Consider the following 16,947-nt stretch of genomic DNA (forward strand, 5'->3'; position numbering starts at 1 on the left):
TTCCCACCTATGGGTTCTTTAAATAAATAAATAAAGGCAGATGAACAACCATTGATACCAGGCAACTATAAAATGTATATCTTGGCCCCAATGAGACTATTAACTCTTGCAGCACCGGGTGTTCGTAATTTTGGTTCAAGTGAATTGATAAACTTTTTGAAGGCAATTGACTCACACAGTTGTGTAGATATCCCAGTCCTGTTGTCTCGGGATGCATCACGCTGCCTTGCCTGGGGTTAGCTTCTGTTTTCTGGGGATGAGGGTTGAGTGTGCTCCCTTACCTTCTCAAGCTAAGCTAGGTTAGCCTTCTTGTGTGAGCTTTTCAAGTGCACTTTAAGGTTTGTGGGATTTTTTTCCCTTTAGAAATGTCCCTCATAATTTGTCTCTTTCCACTACAAGACACTTGCTTTATCCAAAACACAGTCATATTCAAAGTAATCCCAAATTGGACTTTCTTCCGACTTTTCCTGACATGATTCTGCGCGTGGACGGAGCAGCAACACAGACGACTCAACTAACGTACTTGCGCCTGCTGGCATAATGAGACACAGCAAGAAAAAAATCTGTAAACTAAACTTCATTTTCACCCTTGACTATTGTATGACACGCACACATCAATGAAAACTAAACACATTTTTGCTATAAATTCAGTTAATTTTAGTTAGTTTTGTGAACACTCATTCCAGTTTTAGTTAGTTTTCCTTTTTTTGTTTTTATTTTTATTTCCGTTAACGAAAATGTTTTTTCACTTCTAGTTTTCGTTATTTCGTTCGTTTTCGTTAACGATAATAACCTTGGTGCAGATGAACATGGTGCTGTAATGAATCTGCTCTTAAACACAATAACAAAATACATTTTCCAAGAGAGATAATAATGATTCACATCAGAGTGAAGAACGAATACATTTACAACTGGTTTCTAACATTTATTATAGATCGAACTGATCACTGATAGAAACAGAAGAATATTCAAAATGATACTCTGAGAGATACATGAATGAGATATGGATAAACATCAAATCACATAAAACAAAAAAGCACATAATCATTATAGTTGAAATACAATATGAGCAAAGATAATCAAGGTATAAGTGAAAAGATAAAATCATAATCACATAAGAGACCGATCAGGTCAGAGTACAGATTCATATCTACAATAATGTTCATAATAATAATAATAATGATGGTATTATTATCATTATAAATGCTGATAAGCATATTAAGTGTGTGTCTGAGCTGAAAGCTGCTCTCCTCTCCTGGTTTTCTGTGTCACACAGACCACAACAACACAAAGCATCACCTGCAGACCGCTGAGCAGTATCCACCTGACTCTGTAGAAGGTCGAGTAAACCCCAAAGGGCTCTCTGTAGATCAGAACAGTTTTTTCTGCTGACACACACTCATCATCTGATTTTATCTTTGTACACCAGTACTCTCCTGCATGTTTCAGTGAGACATTAGAGAATATCAGTCTGTCATCAGCGGTGATTCTATGTGGATCGTGAAACATAAAAGATTACACAATTTTGCCTTCTGTTTGGATCGACTTCATGAACCAAATGGACAACATACTTGTTTCTCTCTTATCAGAGCATCTGACAGTGACTTCAGAGGGAGATAAAGTCAATCTCACATGTACTACTGAAGGAATCTCAGGAGAAAAGTTTGTCTTTTTAAAAAAGGATTTACTTTGCTTTTGGCAGTTGAAATTACAAGTTTACACAGTGCTGCGAACCTCTATGTGAACCAGCAGCATGTTTCACAAAAAGGATGACCCTCAAATGGGCTGTACAACATTATATAGTGAGACAAAAACATAGATTATAGCAGCTATCTTTCACCCACACGGACGTGGCAGTCTTGGTGTCTGCTGCGAAGCATCCTCGTATTTCCGTGACCTCGTCTGGTATCCGCTCCCTCCTCTGTAAGAGACAGAAAAGGAAAACACTTCCCTGCCTAGCCTTGATAATCTAATGCTATTATCCATTGTTCTTTTAGTGATTCAAAGTTGGTTTAGAACACAGGTGTCAAACTCCAGGCCTCGAGGGCCGGTGTCCTGCAGGTTTTAGATGTGTCCTTGATCGAACACGGCTGATTTAAATGGCTAAATTACCTCCTCAACATGTCTTGAAGTTCTCCAGAGGCCTGGTAATGAACTGATCACTTGATTCAGGTGTATTGACCCAGTGTGACATCTAAAACCTGCAGGACACCGGCCCTCGAGGCCTGGAGTTCGACACCCCTGGTTTAGAATATCATATTCGGAACCCTCTGACCCAGAGACTTATTCTAATCATAATCTATGTGTGCAAGCGTGTTTGCAGTTACCCCTCTGCACTCTGTAAGTCATTTCCTACTGTGTCTTTACACAGCCCTTTGTTCCTTCAGTGGGCTGGTTTCAGTCATTGTGCAAATGTACTGTTTATAAGATGGGGAAACCTGCAGTCAGCTGAGACTGAAGAAGTCACTTGGATGAGTGACGAAACGTTTCTCCCACTGAACACGCTGCGTCCAGATGAACAGAATCAACTTTTTGGGATCAAATTTTCTTAATATCATTATTCCTCTTTTGTTGTTCACACTGTAGAAAAATATAAACAGAAAAAACTGAAATCAAAATACAGAAACAAACACTTTTTGTGGTTTTACTTTTTGCAAACTAACACACTGAGTTAAATAATCCACGTCACTGCCTCTTTCAGCCACTAAAGGAGGAGAATGGGGAGATGGCGCCTCCTAGTGGTGAGAATGAGTCGCTTCTTGAGGACTGAGAGTCCAAATAAGGGAATAAAAACAGGCATTTATTTTTTCTTTATAAATTTGCTGTTTACGTTCTGAGAAGAAAAAATGAAGAATATGGCATAATTAAATTGCACCTTTAATTTGGTTTCTGAGCTCTGGAGACTTTAAGTTGCTCTCTGAAAAAGTGCAGCATGGATTTGGAAACTGGTTAGAACAAAATATTGTTCAGGTCCTCCTTAAAAATGTAAGATAATTTTCAGTCAAACAAAATAAATTTGTTTGACCCAGCAGGGTTAGGGAAGTCTTTATGGGGTCACACTCTGACCACACACACACACACACACACACACACACACACACAAGGTACTCTTTGTTTGTATGTAGACGTCATATGTTAATGAACCTATGTATATTTATGTAACCTCAATAAAAGAGCAGTGTTACGGGGGAGCAGATGAGAACAACTGGGGTCAAGCGAAGGAACGGCGTTTGTCCGGTTCTCTCCCGTGCACGAGAAACATGAAGAACTTTGCCTACTCGTGTATTGCTTTGCTGTGTAATTATATTGTCTTCAACGTTCCAGCGAATAGGTTTAAGCTACAAACCTATCAAACATTAAGCAGACAGACCACTGGACAACCAGTCAAATGTTTCATGCATAAATCTGATGATGTGATAAAGAAGTGGCGTTCCTCCTCCAACCACAAACAGGAGGCTCATGAAGCGAGCAGTGTCAGTGCTTGTTCGACACTCACCAGGAGACTTCTGAGCAGGATGGCTGCAGTCGCACAGCTCTGCTTCTCCCTGCTGCTCACTCTCATCAGCAACATTCATGCAGAAGAATTTATTGCCATAAGAGAAGAAGGAGGCTCTTTACAGTTCAAGCTCCCAGATCAAAACAGCTCCTGCATCACCTCCAGACGTGTTGGTGAAGATACTCTGGTCCTGTGGAACATCTCTGACACCTGGAACAGAAACTTCACAGTACATGAAGACCTGACAGGACGACTCTCATTTCCTGAGACATTTCATGGTTCTCCTTCATTTACTCTCAACAACCTGACCCACCCAGACTCTGGACTGTACCAAGATGTGTGCTGGACTCAGGGCAGCGTGACATATGAGAGAAACATCAGCCTGACTGTGTGTAAGACAGTAAGTAAGGAAACAACGCGTAATGTAACACACAAAGCCATAGTGGACATACGATGTGAAGGCGCAGGTGAGGATCTGACGGTGAAGTGGATCAAACATGACTTTACATATGACAAAGACTTAAAGCTAACAGTTTTAGATGATGGCACAGCTTTGAAGGTGAACAGTTTAAAAGAAAGTTTCCTGGAGGTAAAAAAAAACGTCACTTCTTCATGTCTTCAACACATTACAAACATTGTACATCTGCCTGGTGATGAACCAACAGCAGTGTGTGAGCACTCACTCAGTACGTTTGACCAAAGCAGCAAAGATAGTCCATGGCTCAGTGGGAGAGCCAGCTGTGCTGCAGTGTCCCTTCATTCATGACCAACACCCGGTTTGGAGGAAGTGGGAAATGGGCTCGAAGACTTATGAAGAAGTCGGTCAAAACTACTCGCTGGTGCTTCCATTGCTAATGTTGAATGATTCCGGTTGGTACACCTGTGGAGGTCAAACCATAAAACAATGGTACAAACTTTTGGTGTGCCCCAAATTTGGTCCACCTGCAGTAGAGGTCTTCTCAGAGGGAGATGAAGTCACTCTCACATGTACTACTGAGAGAAAACTGGGTATGAAGGTGGTTTATGAATTCGATCAAAAGAAAAGGCAAAATCATTGAATTTACTGAGATTATTGAAAATCAAATCAGAATCCTTCTTTCCAATAAAAGCCTGATAATGTCTAATGTCTCACTGGAAGATGCAGGGGAGTATTGGTGTACAGTTTTAGAGTCAGAGTTTGAGTGTGTGTCAGCAGAAAAATTTGTTCTGATCTACAGAGAGCCCTTTGGGGTTTACTCGACCTTCTACAGAGTCAGGTGGATACTGCTCAGCGGTCTGCAGGTGATGCTTTGTGTTGTTGTGGTCTGTGTGACACAGAAAACCAAGAGAGGAGAGCAGCTTTCAGCTCAGACACACACTTAATATGCTCATCAGTATTTCTAATGATGATAATAATAATAACAACATTATTATTATAAGTAAGAATAATAGTGTTAATATTAATACAGGGACCTAGGATTGATGGAATCAAAACAAAAACAAACAAAAAATATTATTGTAGATATGAATCTGTGACCTGACTGGATGGTTCAGTCTCTTATATGATTATATATTTTAAACATTTTGCCTTTTTTATCTTTCGACTTAATTCTTATTTTTTTGTACTCATTTTTTATTTCAGCTATAGTGATTATGTGTTTTTTTGTTTTATGTGATTTGATGTTTATCCATATCTCATTCATGTATCTCTCAGAGTATCAATTTGAATACTCTTCTGTTTCTATCAGTGATCAGTTCGATCTATAATAAATGTTAGAAACCAGTTGTAAATGTATTCGTTCTTCACTCTGATGTGAATCATTATCATCTCTCTTGGAAAATGTATTTTGTTATTGTGTTTAAGAGCAGATTCATTACAGCACCATGTTCATCTGCACTATATTGTTTTCATTGTTGTAAATAAACATGATTGTTGTGATACAGCAAACACTTCATAATATGGACTTTACTACTTTGATTGTGTTTTTATATTCTCCATTTTTGTTAGAAATCATTTATGAAATAAAAATATCTAAATCTAATTTAACAGGCTGAATGTTGATGTTCTTCTGTCAATGACTCCATTATGATTTTAAATTTTAATAAACACACAATCCTCGTATTTCAATGCAGGATTTAGTAAACTGGATCACAGCTCCCAAACTTTGTTTTCAGGATTAGTTAATATGCAGCCAACACACTTTAACATGTCTCTGATGTAGAGTGAAACATGTTACAGAGCTGTTATATCATTTATTAACATGATGATTGTTTGAGAAGGAAATGTCTGTCTGACTGTGTTCATTTCACCTTATCTTTGAGAAATGATCAAACAAAAGGTTTTAAGGAATGTCGTCCTGCTTTTCTTTAATGTGCACTGATAGTTTAGTGTAAATCATGCACTTAACTTACAATGGCAGATAAAAGAATGATGAAGGACATGAAAATAAAATGCACTGTAGATCACATAACATCTCCAACATCAATCAGTGAAAATCATTTACACTGAAGCACGAGCCTGACTGATTTTAGGATAAAAGTTGAGGTGAAACTGTAATCGTGGCCTCAGTCCTGCTGTGGGTGTTCAAAACAAGAGCATTGCGGTAGAGCCGATCACTTTTCATACGTTCTCAGAAAGTCACATGAACAGTAATAGATTGCATCGCGCACACTGAATGCTGATAAGTGAATACTGAGAATTTAGAAGGAAATGTTTTAAACTTGTTCCAGATAGTCTCATTAAAACTGTCACACTAATCTTTGTACTCTCTCAAACTCAGAAAAACTCTAAATTTGTTTCATAATTTAAACATTTTCTCCAATTTGTAAGTGCTATGTAAATCAGGTGTTATTGTCCTTAGTGGGTAGCTCTGTGGGCTCACACTAAGAGGGTCCTGGGATCAAACCTGGTCAGAACTCTGTGAGGGGTTTGCATGTTTTCTAAAGGAGCTCCAATTTCTCCAGTTATCAAAAACAGTTCAGGCTAAGAGAACCATTACACCCACTGCACTGGTCGCTTCACACACCAACAATAACATCATAACAGCCACGTGCATTTATATACACTGCTAAGGTGTTTTTGACACAGTGGCAAACAGCAAAACATTCAGAGGTTCACTGATAATACCGAAATAAGACTAAAGTGTGGCTTGTGCCAATGGATTTAACATCACTTTTGTCCTTTCTTATCCTCACCAGAGCAAGAACAGCGAGGATCATGGGTCCATGATGTCACCGATCTGGGTTCAGGACACTAAAGAACTTGTTACTCTAAAGCGATTGTTAATCTGAATAGTTCTCTCCTTGTTTGAGGAGAGATGAGAAACAGCAAACTGGATGTTGCTGCGGTCACATTTATATTCTCCATCTTTGTAAGGGATCATTTCTGAAATAAAAATATCAAAATCTAATTTAACAGGCTGAATGTTGATGTTCTTCTGTCAATGACTCCACAATGATTTTAAATTAAAAAAAAAAACCCACACAATCCCCATATTTCAGTGCAGGATTTAATTAACCGGATCAGAGCTCCCAAACTTTGATGTCAAATGAGTAATCAGTGTGTGTGCGTGTGTGTTCTGAGGCAAGATTAGAAAATTGCATAACTGCCTCAGTGCTTGTGGACCTTATAGTCCTTACACACTCTGTCTTTATTCTGTTTCCAAACTATTTTTCAAGAAACTGATATAATGAGGATCAATTATCCAAACGTAATGAGTTACTATTTTGAATATTAATGATTCTTTTTTTTTTTATTAAGGCAGTGTTTAAATCAGTTTATACAGTTAGTCACTCAAATTTGTAACCAGTGAGGAAGCCCCCTGTCTTTACCAACAAGTGAATAAAAGAAATAAAAAAATCTTATAAAGTCAGTGGTGTTAACCCAGTGTGTCCTTTTTTTTATACAGATAATCATTTATTTTTTACGGAAGCGTAGAGCTGCCACCCAGGCAAAAGAAAGATACAAGATACAAGTGTATCACGTTATAACGTAAAAAGTTTATTGTTCTAACAAGATACTTTTCCTGTTTGTACAATATACTATCATGTTTGTACAATATACTTTTCACGTTTGAACAACATAATATCACGTTATTACAATATAATATTTATATTGTACGAACGTGATATTTATATTGTACGAACGTGATAATTATATTGTACGAACGTGATAATTATATTGTACGAACGTGATAATTATGTATATTGTAATAACGTGATATTATGTTGTTCAAACGTGAAAGGTATATTGTACAAACATGATAGTATATTGTACAAACATGATAGTATATTGTACAAACAGGAAAAGTATCTTGTTAGAACAATAAACTTTTCACATTATAACGTGATACACTTGTATTTTTCTTTAGCCTGGGTGGCAGCTCTACGCTTCCGTATATATACAGAACAAACACGATTTTTTATAAACAAGCACAAATCAACAAAGTAAAAATTACGGAAGCGTAGAGCTGCCACCCAGGCTAAAGAAAAATACAAGTGTATCACGTTATAACGTGAAAAGTTTATTGTTCTAACAAGATACTTTTCCTGTTTGTACAATATACTATCATGTTTGTACAATATACTATCATGTTTGTACAATATACCTTTCACGTTTGAACAACATAATATCACGTTATTACAATATACATAATTATCACGTTCGTACAATATAATTATCACGTTCGTACAATATAATTATCACGTTCGTACAATATAAATATCACGTTCGTACAATATAAATATTATATTGTAATAACGTGATATTATGTTGTTCAAACGTGAAAAGTATATTGTACAAACATGATAGTATATTGTACAAACAGGAAAAGTATCTTGTTAGAACAATAAACTTTTCACGTTATAACGTGATACACTTGTATTTTTCTTTTGCCTGGGTGGCAGCTCTACGCTTCCGTAGTATATATGCTCAGTCTTTGTTAGAATGTTTATTTTTTTACTTTTTTGGGGGGGTAAATAATGTAAGAATTTATGTTTCTACATCTTTAGGAATAAAAGATTAGGAAACAGCTCCATCTCGCGACAGCTTTTTAAACTGCCAATCTGGAGTATGTGAATTCTCGTTGGGAGTTCTGTGTTGTCGCGATACTTTAGCGTGACGTCACCCTGAACAAGCACTTTGTAACCAGTGTTTTCAGTTTTTGTCACGCCTGTTCTCGCACTCAAAGCTTTCTGTCCCGGATCTGCTAATCCAAGGGAAGAAGCGTTATAGCACGGCTGCCGTTTACTCGCCTCCAGCTGTCGGACACTGATTTAGCACTGAGAAGTTATCCCGGGTAAAATTAGCCAGCTTTAGCCAGCACAAAATTTGTCACGCAGCTGCGCGTTTTCACCGGTTTCTGTTCTTTTCCGTCCGAGCGGACCGAGGACTATGGTATTACTGAATAACCTCCACCCTCCCACCGAGGGAGTGAGACACGAACAAGCCGAGACCACGGCGGTGATGGACGGCCAGCGGCTCGGCTGCGGCACCCTCTACGTCGCAGAAACGTAAGTGATGCACGTGGCACGTGTTTTGCTCTTTGGCTCGTGGGTCTGGGGTTCAGGCGTGTTTATTGAGGTTCTTATCGGGCTTTCACGCGCACTTCATTGGAAATCACACCAGTTTACATTATAGACACAAAATAAACGTCTGCTCCGCGCGCTGAAATCACTTCCGGAGCGCACTCTTTCAAAATAATACATTGCAGAACAAAATGTGGATGTCTTCTTTTAAATCCAGTATTATAAATATGTTTACTTATTATTTATATTACATTTTTTTTCTTGTACCTCTCCGTAAACATGATATATTTTGTGTGTGTTTTGGTATACCTTAAACTCTCGGTAATGTTAAAAGGCGGGTTTCCTTTTCCTTTCTTTCATTTTTAAAAAAAAAAAAAAAATGTATTTTTTATATTTATTTTTTTGGAATTTGTTTCTGTGCTATCATTGTATTTCTTTCCTTTTTACATTGTCTTTGCGTTCTTTTTCATCTTGTTGTCTTCGTGTTGCTATATTATTTCAGTTATTCAATTCTTAATTTATTTAATTTATTTTTCTTAAGCTAGTAAAAAAATTTGGAAAAGCACAAAACAGCAATAAACTGGGAAGGAAACATTGTGTGTGTAAATTCAGATTTTACAGCTGTGTTATATTTCTCACAGACCCACGCTGTTGCATTACAATTACATATTTTCTCATTACATTTTTTTTTTAGCACTTTTTTACTTTTAGAAAGTAGAAGCAAACAATGTTAAAGTAATTTAGTTGGCATTTTTTAAACATTTTTTAAAATATAATATGATAAATTAATAGTCAGTTGAGACCGTAATTAGTCGTTGCCAGAAAAGTCAGATAATAAGCTTGGCAGACATTTAAAAGCATCTAAAAGTTGTTTAGTGCTGTTGTTTAAAGCAGTTTGTTTTCTTTTTATCAGGCGCCTGTCGTGGTTTGACAGCTCAGGCCTGGGTTTCTCTCTGGAGTATCCCTCCATCGGTCTGCACGCCATCTCCAGAGACGTCAGCGCTTACCCACAGGAACACCTCTACGTCATGGTCAACGGAAAACTCAACAGTGAGGCGAAGTTTACATCTGAACTTTATATCCCTTTTTACTTGTTTAGGCCCCCAAAAATATGTAGTTTTTGGGGGGCAGGGGGAGTCCAGTCTTCAGGGTTGTTAAAGCGTGTTTTTTACCTGTTGTTTACAAATAGTTTCTTTACAGTTTCTGAAGGAGTTTTTGGGTCACTGCCGACTTCTCCTGTTTCCTTACAGAAGAGAACGGGGCAGAAATGGCAGAGAAAGCAGCTGATGATGATGATGACGACAGCAGTGATGGTGGTGACGATGATGAAGACGAAGGGGTGATCACAGAGATTCGATTTGTTCCCAGCGACAAAGTGGCATGTGAGTGACCTCGCTGAGGATGAGCAGCAGGCTGCACATCCTGTATAAACGACAGTTGGAGATGGCGCAGCATCACACTTATACCTTTGTGTGCCTTACTTGCAGTGGAGTCCATGTTCTCAGCCATGTGCGAGTGCCAGGCGCTCCACCCCGATCCCGAGGATGACGACTCGGACAACGACTTTGAAGGAGAGGAGTACGACGTGGAGGAAGCCGGTGAGGCAAAACTCAAACGCATAGATGCAGAATGCACCTGGCTCAACGTTACAATGAAGTGGCCTGTAAAAATGGGTCTGATTTCAGTCTGGATGATTTAGGATCCTCTGTTCGTGCACTTCTTTGTCTCTTTAGCAGACACAAAGAAGACAACAGCTTCTCGCATTCCAACAAACAGTGATATAAATCCTCAAATGAATTCAGAAACGTAGAACAAGCAGAAAATCTTTCCAGAAAAAAACTGAGTTTTCTTTTTAAGCATTTTATTGTATTTGTGAATACAGAGTAGAAATGGCTTTGTGCCTAATTGTATTTTTATTGAAGTGAATTTCTTACATCACCAATGGCTGTTCTTGTAAAGTTTACCTGTTCTGCTCATTTCCAACCTTAAATTTTTATTCTTGGAAACTAAATTATCTTTAAACACATTTCATATTTACTTTATTCCTCCTTCCGACAGCACCACAGTTCATCCTCGATGCTCCTTTGTCTGACACAAACCCCTCCCATTTATCTCCTTTAGCTCCTCCCATTTAAGTAAGCTTCCTTCTGATGGATGGATACTTTATTAATCCCACAAGGGAAATTGTTGTTGATTAGCTTTGTCTAGCAAAGAGAAGGTCGGATTAGCCACATTGTGGATGTCCCCATGTTTGAGATTAGACAGATCCAGGTTATAAACTAATCCTCATTAATAAGCGCTTAAAAGCTCATAATGATTACTTGTTAGTATAGTGATCTCATGATTTGTTATGGTGGCTGTTTTACTCTGAGCACGCACCATTGTAGCTGCATATATGACAGAAAATAAGGATTACCAAATAGTTCCAGTTTAAATAGTTTACTGTAAAGAACATTTGATAAAATAGTTCTTTTGTCTGAATGTAAAAGTCTTTTCATTTTTCTCCTTCTGTCTTTTCTCTTTCCCCTTCACGGACTGATGACTCGGACTGCTTGCTTGCAGAGGCTGGTAAGTTTAAATGAGATGAGCACAGAGTAACTGATGTTTATGGCAGTGCAGTGTGCACAGGTGGATTAAACAGTACTCTTTGTAAATCTGTCTTTAAATCACTGAAGAAGCAGCAGGACTGAGAATAGATGGTTATTAGCAGCTGAACTTTCAAAATAAGAGTGAGGGGATCGTGCTATCCTGTTGTTAAGCGATGACGTGTGAACCCTGCATCCAGGTCCAAACGACTGTTGTGTTTTTAAGGGTCATTTAATCTGAACAAGCCCTTAAAATTAGTCATCACGATCACTGCCTGCCTCTCTGGGTTTTTATTACCACTATTCATCTGCAGCACATATTAAAGCTCAGTTTTTAAAACCATGTGGTGTAACTACAGCCCAGCGCTCAGGTTTGCCAGACACCAGATACTTGAAGGTATCAGAAAAGAATCACTCTGAGGCTACGTCCACGGTATTTTTGAAAACTGAGATTTTCCATTTTCGTTTTAAAAAATAATCCCGTCCACACGTAAAGGCAGAAATGAAGGAAAACGCTGCTAGAAACATGCCAAAGCAACAGGTGGCGATATATTCCTAACCATGCAGAAATGTTGGCCAATCAGAAGTCTAGAAGCCTCGGTGGGAAAAAGTAAACAAAGATGGGGCATAGAAGCAGAACCGAGTCGTATGTGTGGAGGGACAGTAACTGTGTGTATATGTAAGCATTTAAACACTGCAGAGAGTACAATTAACAGTATTGTAGAAATGCATTTCAACGAAACAATAACGTGGCGCACAGTGTGACGTCAAAAAAGGCGCACACCTTTGACGCTGCGTTTTCTGTTTTTCTCGTCCACATCTAAATGCAAAAACTGAGTTTTTAAAAATATCCGTTTTCAGTGACCAAAAAACGCCGTTTACTTGTGGACGAAAGGCGCAAACGCATAGAAAAAGCTGCGTTTTCAAAAATACCCGGGTACGTGTGGAAGTAGCCTGAGACTAACAAAGATTTGAATGGGTACACAGCTGTTTAGTTTTCTGTCTTTGTTTATGTGTGAAGTGACAGCAGAGCTGTACATTTTAGTTTTTCAGAAATCCCTCAGAACATGGTGCATCATCTTTAGATGGAACGGCTAATGATGTCAGACTTACAGGGCAGACTGGAGATGCCACTGTTTGTTCCAACAACAAAAAACAGCAGAAAGAATTCATGAGTGGGGGAGATATAGTCTGTGTGTGTAAAAGCTTTCAACACCTTTATCATGTTACAGCAAAAACAAACAGGTAGAATTTGTCTTTAAATTGTTGCTGCTGCATCACCATCTCTCTCCTCCACCTGCTTAGAGCACGGTCACGCTGACATCCCAACCTTCTACACCTGCGACGAGGGCCTGTCGGCGCTAACGCAGGAGGGTCAGGCCACGCTGGAGAGGCTAGAGGGGATGCTGGCTCAGTCAGTCGCTCAGCAGTACCACATGGCTGGAGTCCGGACGGAAGAAACAAAAGCCGAGTTCGAAGGTCAGAGTCGCACAAACCTCGACCTGTCGCTCTTTGTGTTTTAGTTTTAATAAGTAATGACATGACACACGGAGCACGACGAGACAGATGTGAGGGACACAATAATACAAAGTTAGACTAAAACTAAACAAAATGGCACCGTAGATACAAAAAAGGTCAACTCATGTTCGACGTTGCTCTGATGCGTATCAGGAAGGTGGATGGTTGATCAGCATGCAGCCTGTCTGAACTTTGCAGCATTAGTGTTTTGGTTGCCACCATGTTGGTTTATTCAACAAACTGTATTTGTCAGATAAATTCTTTAAAATGCTTCAGGAGGCACCAGCAGCATAGACAGAGTGGAGGGGAAGCTCAGCAGGCAGCTAGCAGCTACACCTGTGGTGACACACCTGTGAATCAAAGCAGCCAGTCCCTAACTTTAAGCTCTGGTATGAGTTATCATCACCTGTACAGTTGTTACTAAAAACGAAACTATCCTATGTTTTTCTTGCTTTAACCAGTCAATGAGAGACTAATAAATATACTGTTCAGTTTATAATGTAGAGCATATATAAATTACTTACATTTCCTCAAAAATCTTTTCTGTGCAGTGAAAATTAAAGTATTTCTGGATGATTTGCAAGATGAGGATCAATTATTTTAAGATTTATTTCTGGTGTGATGTTGACAGATGGGATGGAGGTGGACACAGCAGCGATGGAGGCGGGTCAGTTCGAGGATGCTGACGTAGAGCACTGGTAGGTCTCAGTGTGTCGGTCAGCATTTGCAGGAATTGGCCTTTAGAAGCAGGAACAGGCAGTCTGGCCAAAGAGCAGACGTTATGAAGAGAAAGAGAAAGCTCTGTGAAAAATGTGGTGGTAAAACAGTAGCTTGAGGGTGGAAATCTTTTTAAAACTTCATTTTGGGGCAAAGGCGGCACACTTTTAAGCATTTTAATCAGATTTAACAGGTGATGCTATAAGTGCTGATTTTAATTACCACTGAAATAAGAATTAATTTACGTCATGCTTCAAAAATAAGTACAATTACATTTATAATGGCTGCAAAAGATCATGTGATGATCTTTGGGGTCCAGATCCACCATCTGAATCTCAGCATGCTAGTGAAATGTAACTACACTCACACTACACTACCACTTGTTTAACTAAAAATGTGTTTGGGTGGATGACTGGATGTGTAAAGCGCTTTGTGGTCCTTGGACTAGTAAAGCGCTTTACAAATACAGGCCATTTACCATTTAAAAAAAGGCAGTGATAATATATACAGAATATCATATGCAGAATAAAAGGTAAAATGTGTGCTGAGATGAGAAACATACTGCACACGACCCACTGAGCTAATCATCAATCAGTGTTTGCATTGATTAACCGTGTCGTGAACTTGCGACCACAGAAAAGTTCCCTGTTTGCAGTTTGGTTCATTCGTGTGCGTTCTGACTCTTTCTGTAGATGGAAATCGTGTCTGCAGCCGGTCAAAGCATCAGTGTTGCATCGTGGGATTGAAGACAAGGACAACAGCACTTCTTTAAAGCTCTTACTGTCTTTTCTGTGAAACCTTTTACCGCTGAGCTTGACATCTTCTCTGCCGCATCGTGTGGTTTCTGTTAATTCGATAACGGTCACATCGACATACTGTCAGGCACTTCTGTAACAAAGCTACTCTGGACTTTTGAGATGCAGTCCTGAACGTGTTTGTAAAACCAACTAACGCTGAGTTTTTGTTTGTTTTGTACCTAATGACCAATTGAATATTTGATGTTTTTGCTGGGGACAGTGGATCTTTGTATGTGATTGTCAATAAACAAGTAGTTTTTGTATCAGCTTGTTTATTTCAGTGTTAGTGCAGATAACAGTGAAACTCAATGTGGATGGCAGCACCAAAGTTTGTCCGTCTGGAGTTGCTCATTAATTCGTATATCACGGAATTTCAAACACCACAACAGTTTGAGGTGTTTGTCTTCAGTCCTGTTTTTGAGCATCAACAGTTCATTTGTAAGGCGCTGTTCTCAGGCCAGCAGCTCTAGTGCTCCTGGTTAAAGTTGGTGTCAGCTGTGTGAGTCATAGATGTGATTTATTTCCTACAAACTAAAAAAGCTGAACCATCGTCCTCCAAGTGTTGATTACATCATTTTTTTACAGGGTTTGTAAATGGAACAGTTCCATAGCATTATATTCTATAGACCATACTGGTGGATCTGGAGAAGCTGACTATTAAACCACCAGCCTTCCAATAATGGTAAACAGCCTGCACTTCCTCCTCAGCCGTCATTGAACAGGCAGTGAAAGCCCACTCATTTGGATATGCGAGGAGCAGCACCAGGAGCCTCTGGTGGCAAATCTTTTTCTTTCTTTTTTTTAAGGATTTTATATATGATAGAAGCTTCTGAGTAATTTTCAGCTTTGCATGGTCTCACTAAGGTCAGTCAAAAGAGGAAGTGTAATCTCACAAAATTATATTTTCTTGATGGGCATCTTGACACTGAATTGAGTCTTGAATTTTGCAAATGTTTAATGGACTTTATCAAAATTACAAATCTCGGAGTTAAAATTGATTCTGCACTTACCTTTGATGACCATGTAAACGGGGTGGCAAAATCAGCATTTTATCACCTCAGACGTTTATCGAAGGTTAAGCCCTTTCTTTCCAAGCGTGACTTGGAAAGTGTTATTCATGCCTTTATTACCTCACGTTTAGATTATTGTAATTCTCTTTTAACAGGGGTTGGGCAGGGCACTTTGTCACGCTTGCAATTAGTGCAAAATGCTGCGGCACAATTTTTAACTGGCAGAAGAAAATTTGATCACATCACTCCGATTTTGGCCTCTTTACACTGGCTTCCAATTGAATTCAGGATCCGTTTTAAAGTCCTTTTATTGGTTTTTAAATCTCTAAATGGTCTGGCACCTGTTTATTTGTCTGACTTGTTGAAGCCTCACGTCCCCACTCATTCCCTTCGGTCAGCTGAGCAGTTGCTGCTTTCGGTCCTAAAGTCACGGCTGAAACTTAGAGACCGAGCGTTCTCTGTTGCTGCGCCGATGCTTTGGAATAACCTTCCTCTCCATATTAGACAGGCTACATCAGTGCCAGTTTTTATGTCTTTATTAAAAACCTATTTTTATTCCCTGGCTTTTAACTCTGTGGGTAACTGATATATATATATATTTTTTAATTTTATTGCTATGTCTGGTTTTATTACTATGTGCATATTAGTATTGTACAGCACTTTGGTCTACCAGGTGCGTTTTTAAAGTGCTATATAAATAAATAAATGATGATGATGAAAAAAACGGTAATCATAAAATAGTGATTGAGCCAATTATTGCATCAGCTTGTAAAGGTTTTCCATCTTGCAGATTATCTGCACAGAAGAAATCAAAAATATCTTTATTTAACTTATTTGAGCAGCCATGTATCCCACATGGTGAAATAAAAACGCCATTTTTGAAGTTTCCTTCAGTTAATCATCAGAAAACAAATCAAACTTTACGGCAGGCGTCTCAAACCCGCGGCCCACGTCACACCTATTTGCGGCCCATATATTGAGGTGAACAAAATACAATGGAATTTGGTCCTTGAAGTTACTTTTTTTTTGTTAGGGAGGATGTTAAAGTGAGTTCTTTAAAAAGCAAAAAGTTTTTTAATATGAAGGCAACAAGAGCAGAGAGCACAAACATGCTGAGGGATTGGCTGCGTTAGTCCAGTGAGAGAGTCAAAAACTGATGTGTACACTTATGTCTGCGTTTTTATTTTGTTAAATACAAACACAATTATGTGATGTTTTCTTGTTTTCTGGTACTACTTGAACACTAAAGTGGCCCTCCAATGAGATGGCAGCGCAGCAGTGGCCCACAGCTCATTTAAGGTTGAGACCCCTGCTTTATG

General features: G+C 38.8%; 2 protein-coding genes across 3 annotated transcripts in view; both read left to right on the forward strand.

The window, feature by feature from the left end:
* Positions 1-8,582: 8,582 nt before the first annotated feature.
* On the forward strand, positions 8,583-14,881 carry clns1a (chloride channel, nucleotide-sensitive, 1A). Of its 2 annotated transcripts, XM_085183921.1 has the most exons (7): positions 8,583-8,986; positions 9,915-10,051; positions 10,252-10,383; positions 10,489-10,610; positions 12,897-13,065; positions 13,736-13,802; positions 14,514-14,881. In XM_085183921.1, coding segments are annotated over exons 1-7 (747 nt in total). In that variant the 5' UTR covers positions 8,583-8,867; the 3' UTR covers positions 14,515-14,881. The 2 variants fall into 2 exon arrangements, with proteins under 2 accessions (XP_085040047.1, XP_085040045.1); XM_085183919.1 differs by lacking the exon at positions 14,514-14,881 and having other exon boundaries at positions 13,736-13,806.
* Positions 14,882-15,008: 127 nt separating this feature from the next.
* Positions 15,009-16,947, forward strand: part of LOC146503850 (uncharacterized) — a 103,797-nt gene continuing 101,858 nt past the window's right edge. The window contains exon 1 of the mRNA XM_085184382.1: positions 15,009-16,354. The gene's annotated coding sequence lies outside the window, so the exon portion shown is untranslated. The remainder of the gene's footprint in view (positions 16,355-16,947) is intronic.

The sequence above is a fragment of the Neolamprologus multifasciatus genome, chromosome 14 (assembly GCF_963576455.1).
Source record: "Neolamprologus multifasciatus chromosome 14, fNeoMul1.2, whole genome shotgun sequence".
Lineage (NCBI taxonomy): Eukaryota > Metazoa > Chordata > Actinopteri > Cichliformes > Cichlidae > Neolamprologus > Neolamprologus multifasciatus.

Bases quoted from the DNA above. Each gene is read 5' to 3' on its own strand.
- clns1a (XM_085183919.1), top strand. From the start codon at position 8,868: ATGGTATTACTGAATAACCTCCACCCTCCCACCGAGGGAGTGAGACAC. The intron at 8,987-9,914 runs GTAAGTGATGCA...TCTTTTTATCAG, and splicing joins ACCCTCTACGTCGCAGAAAC to GCGCCTGTCGTGGTTTGACA. The intron at 10,611-12,896 runs CTCAAACGCATA...TGCTTAGAGCAC, and splicing joins AGGAAGCCGGTGAGGCAAAA to GGTCACGCTGACATCCCAAC.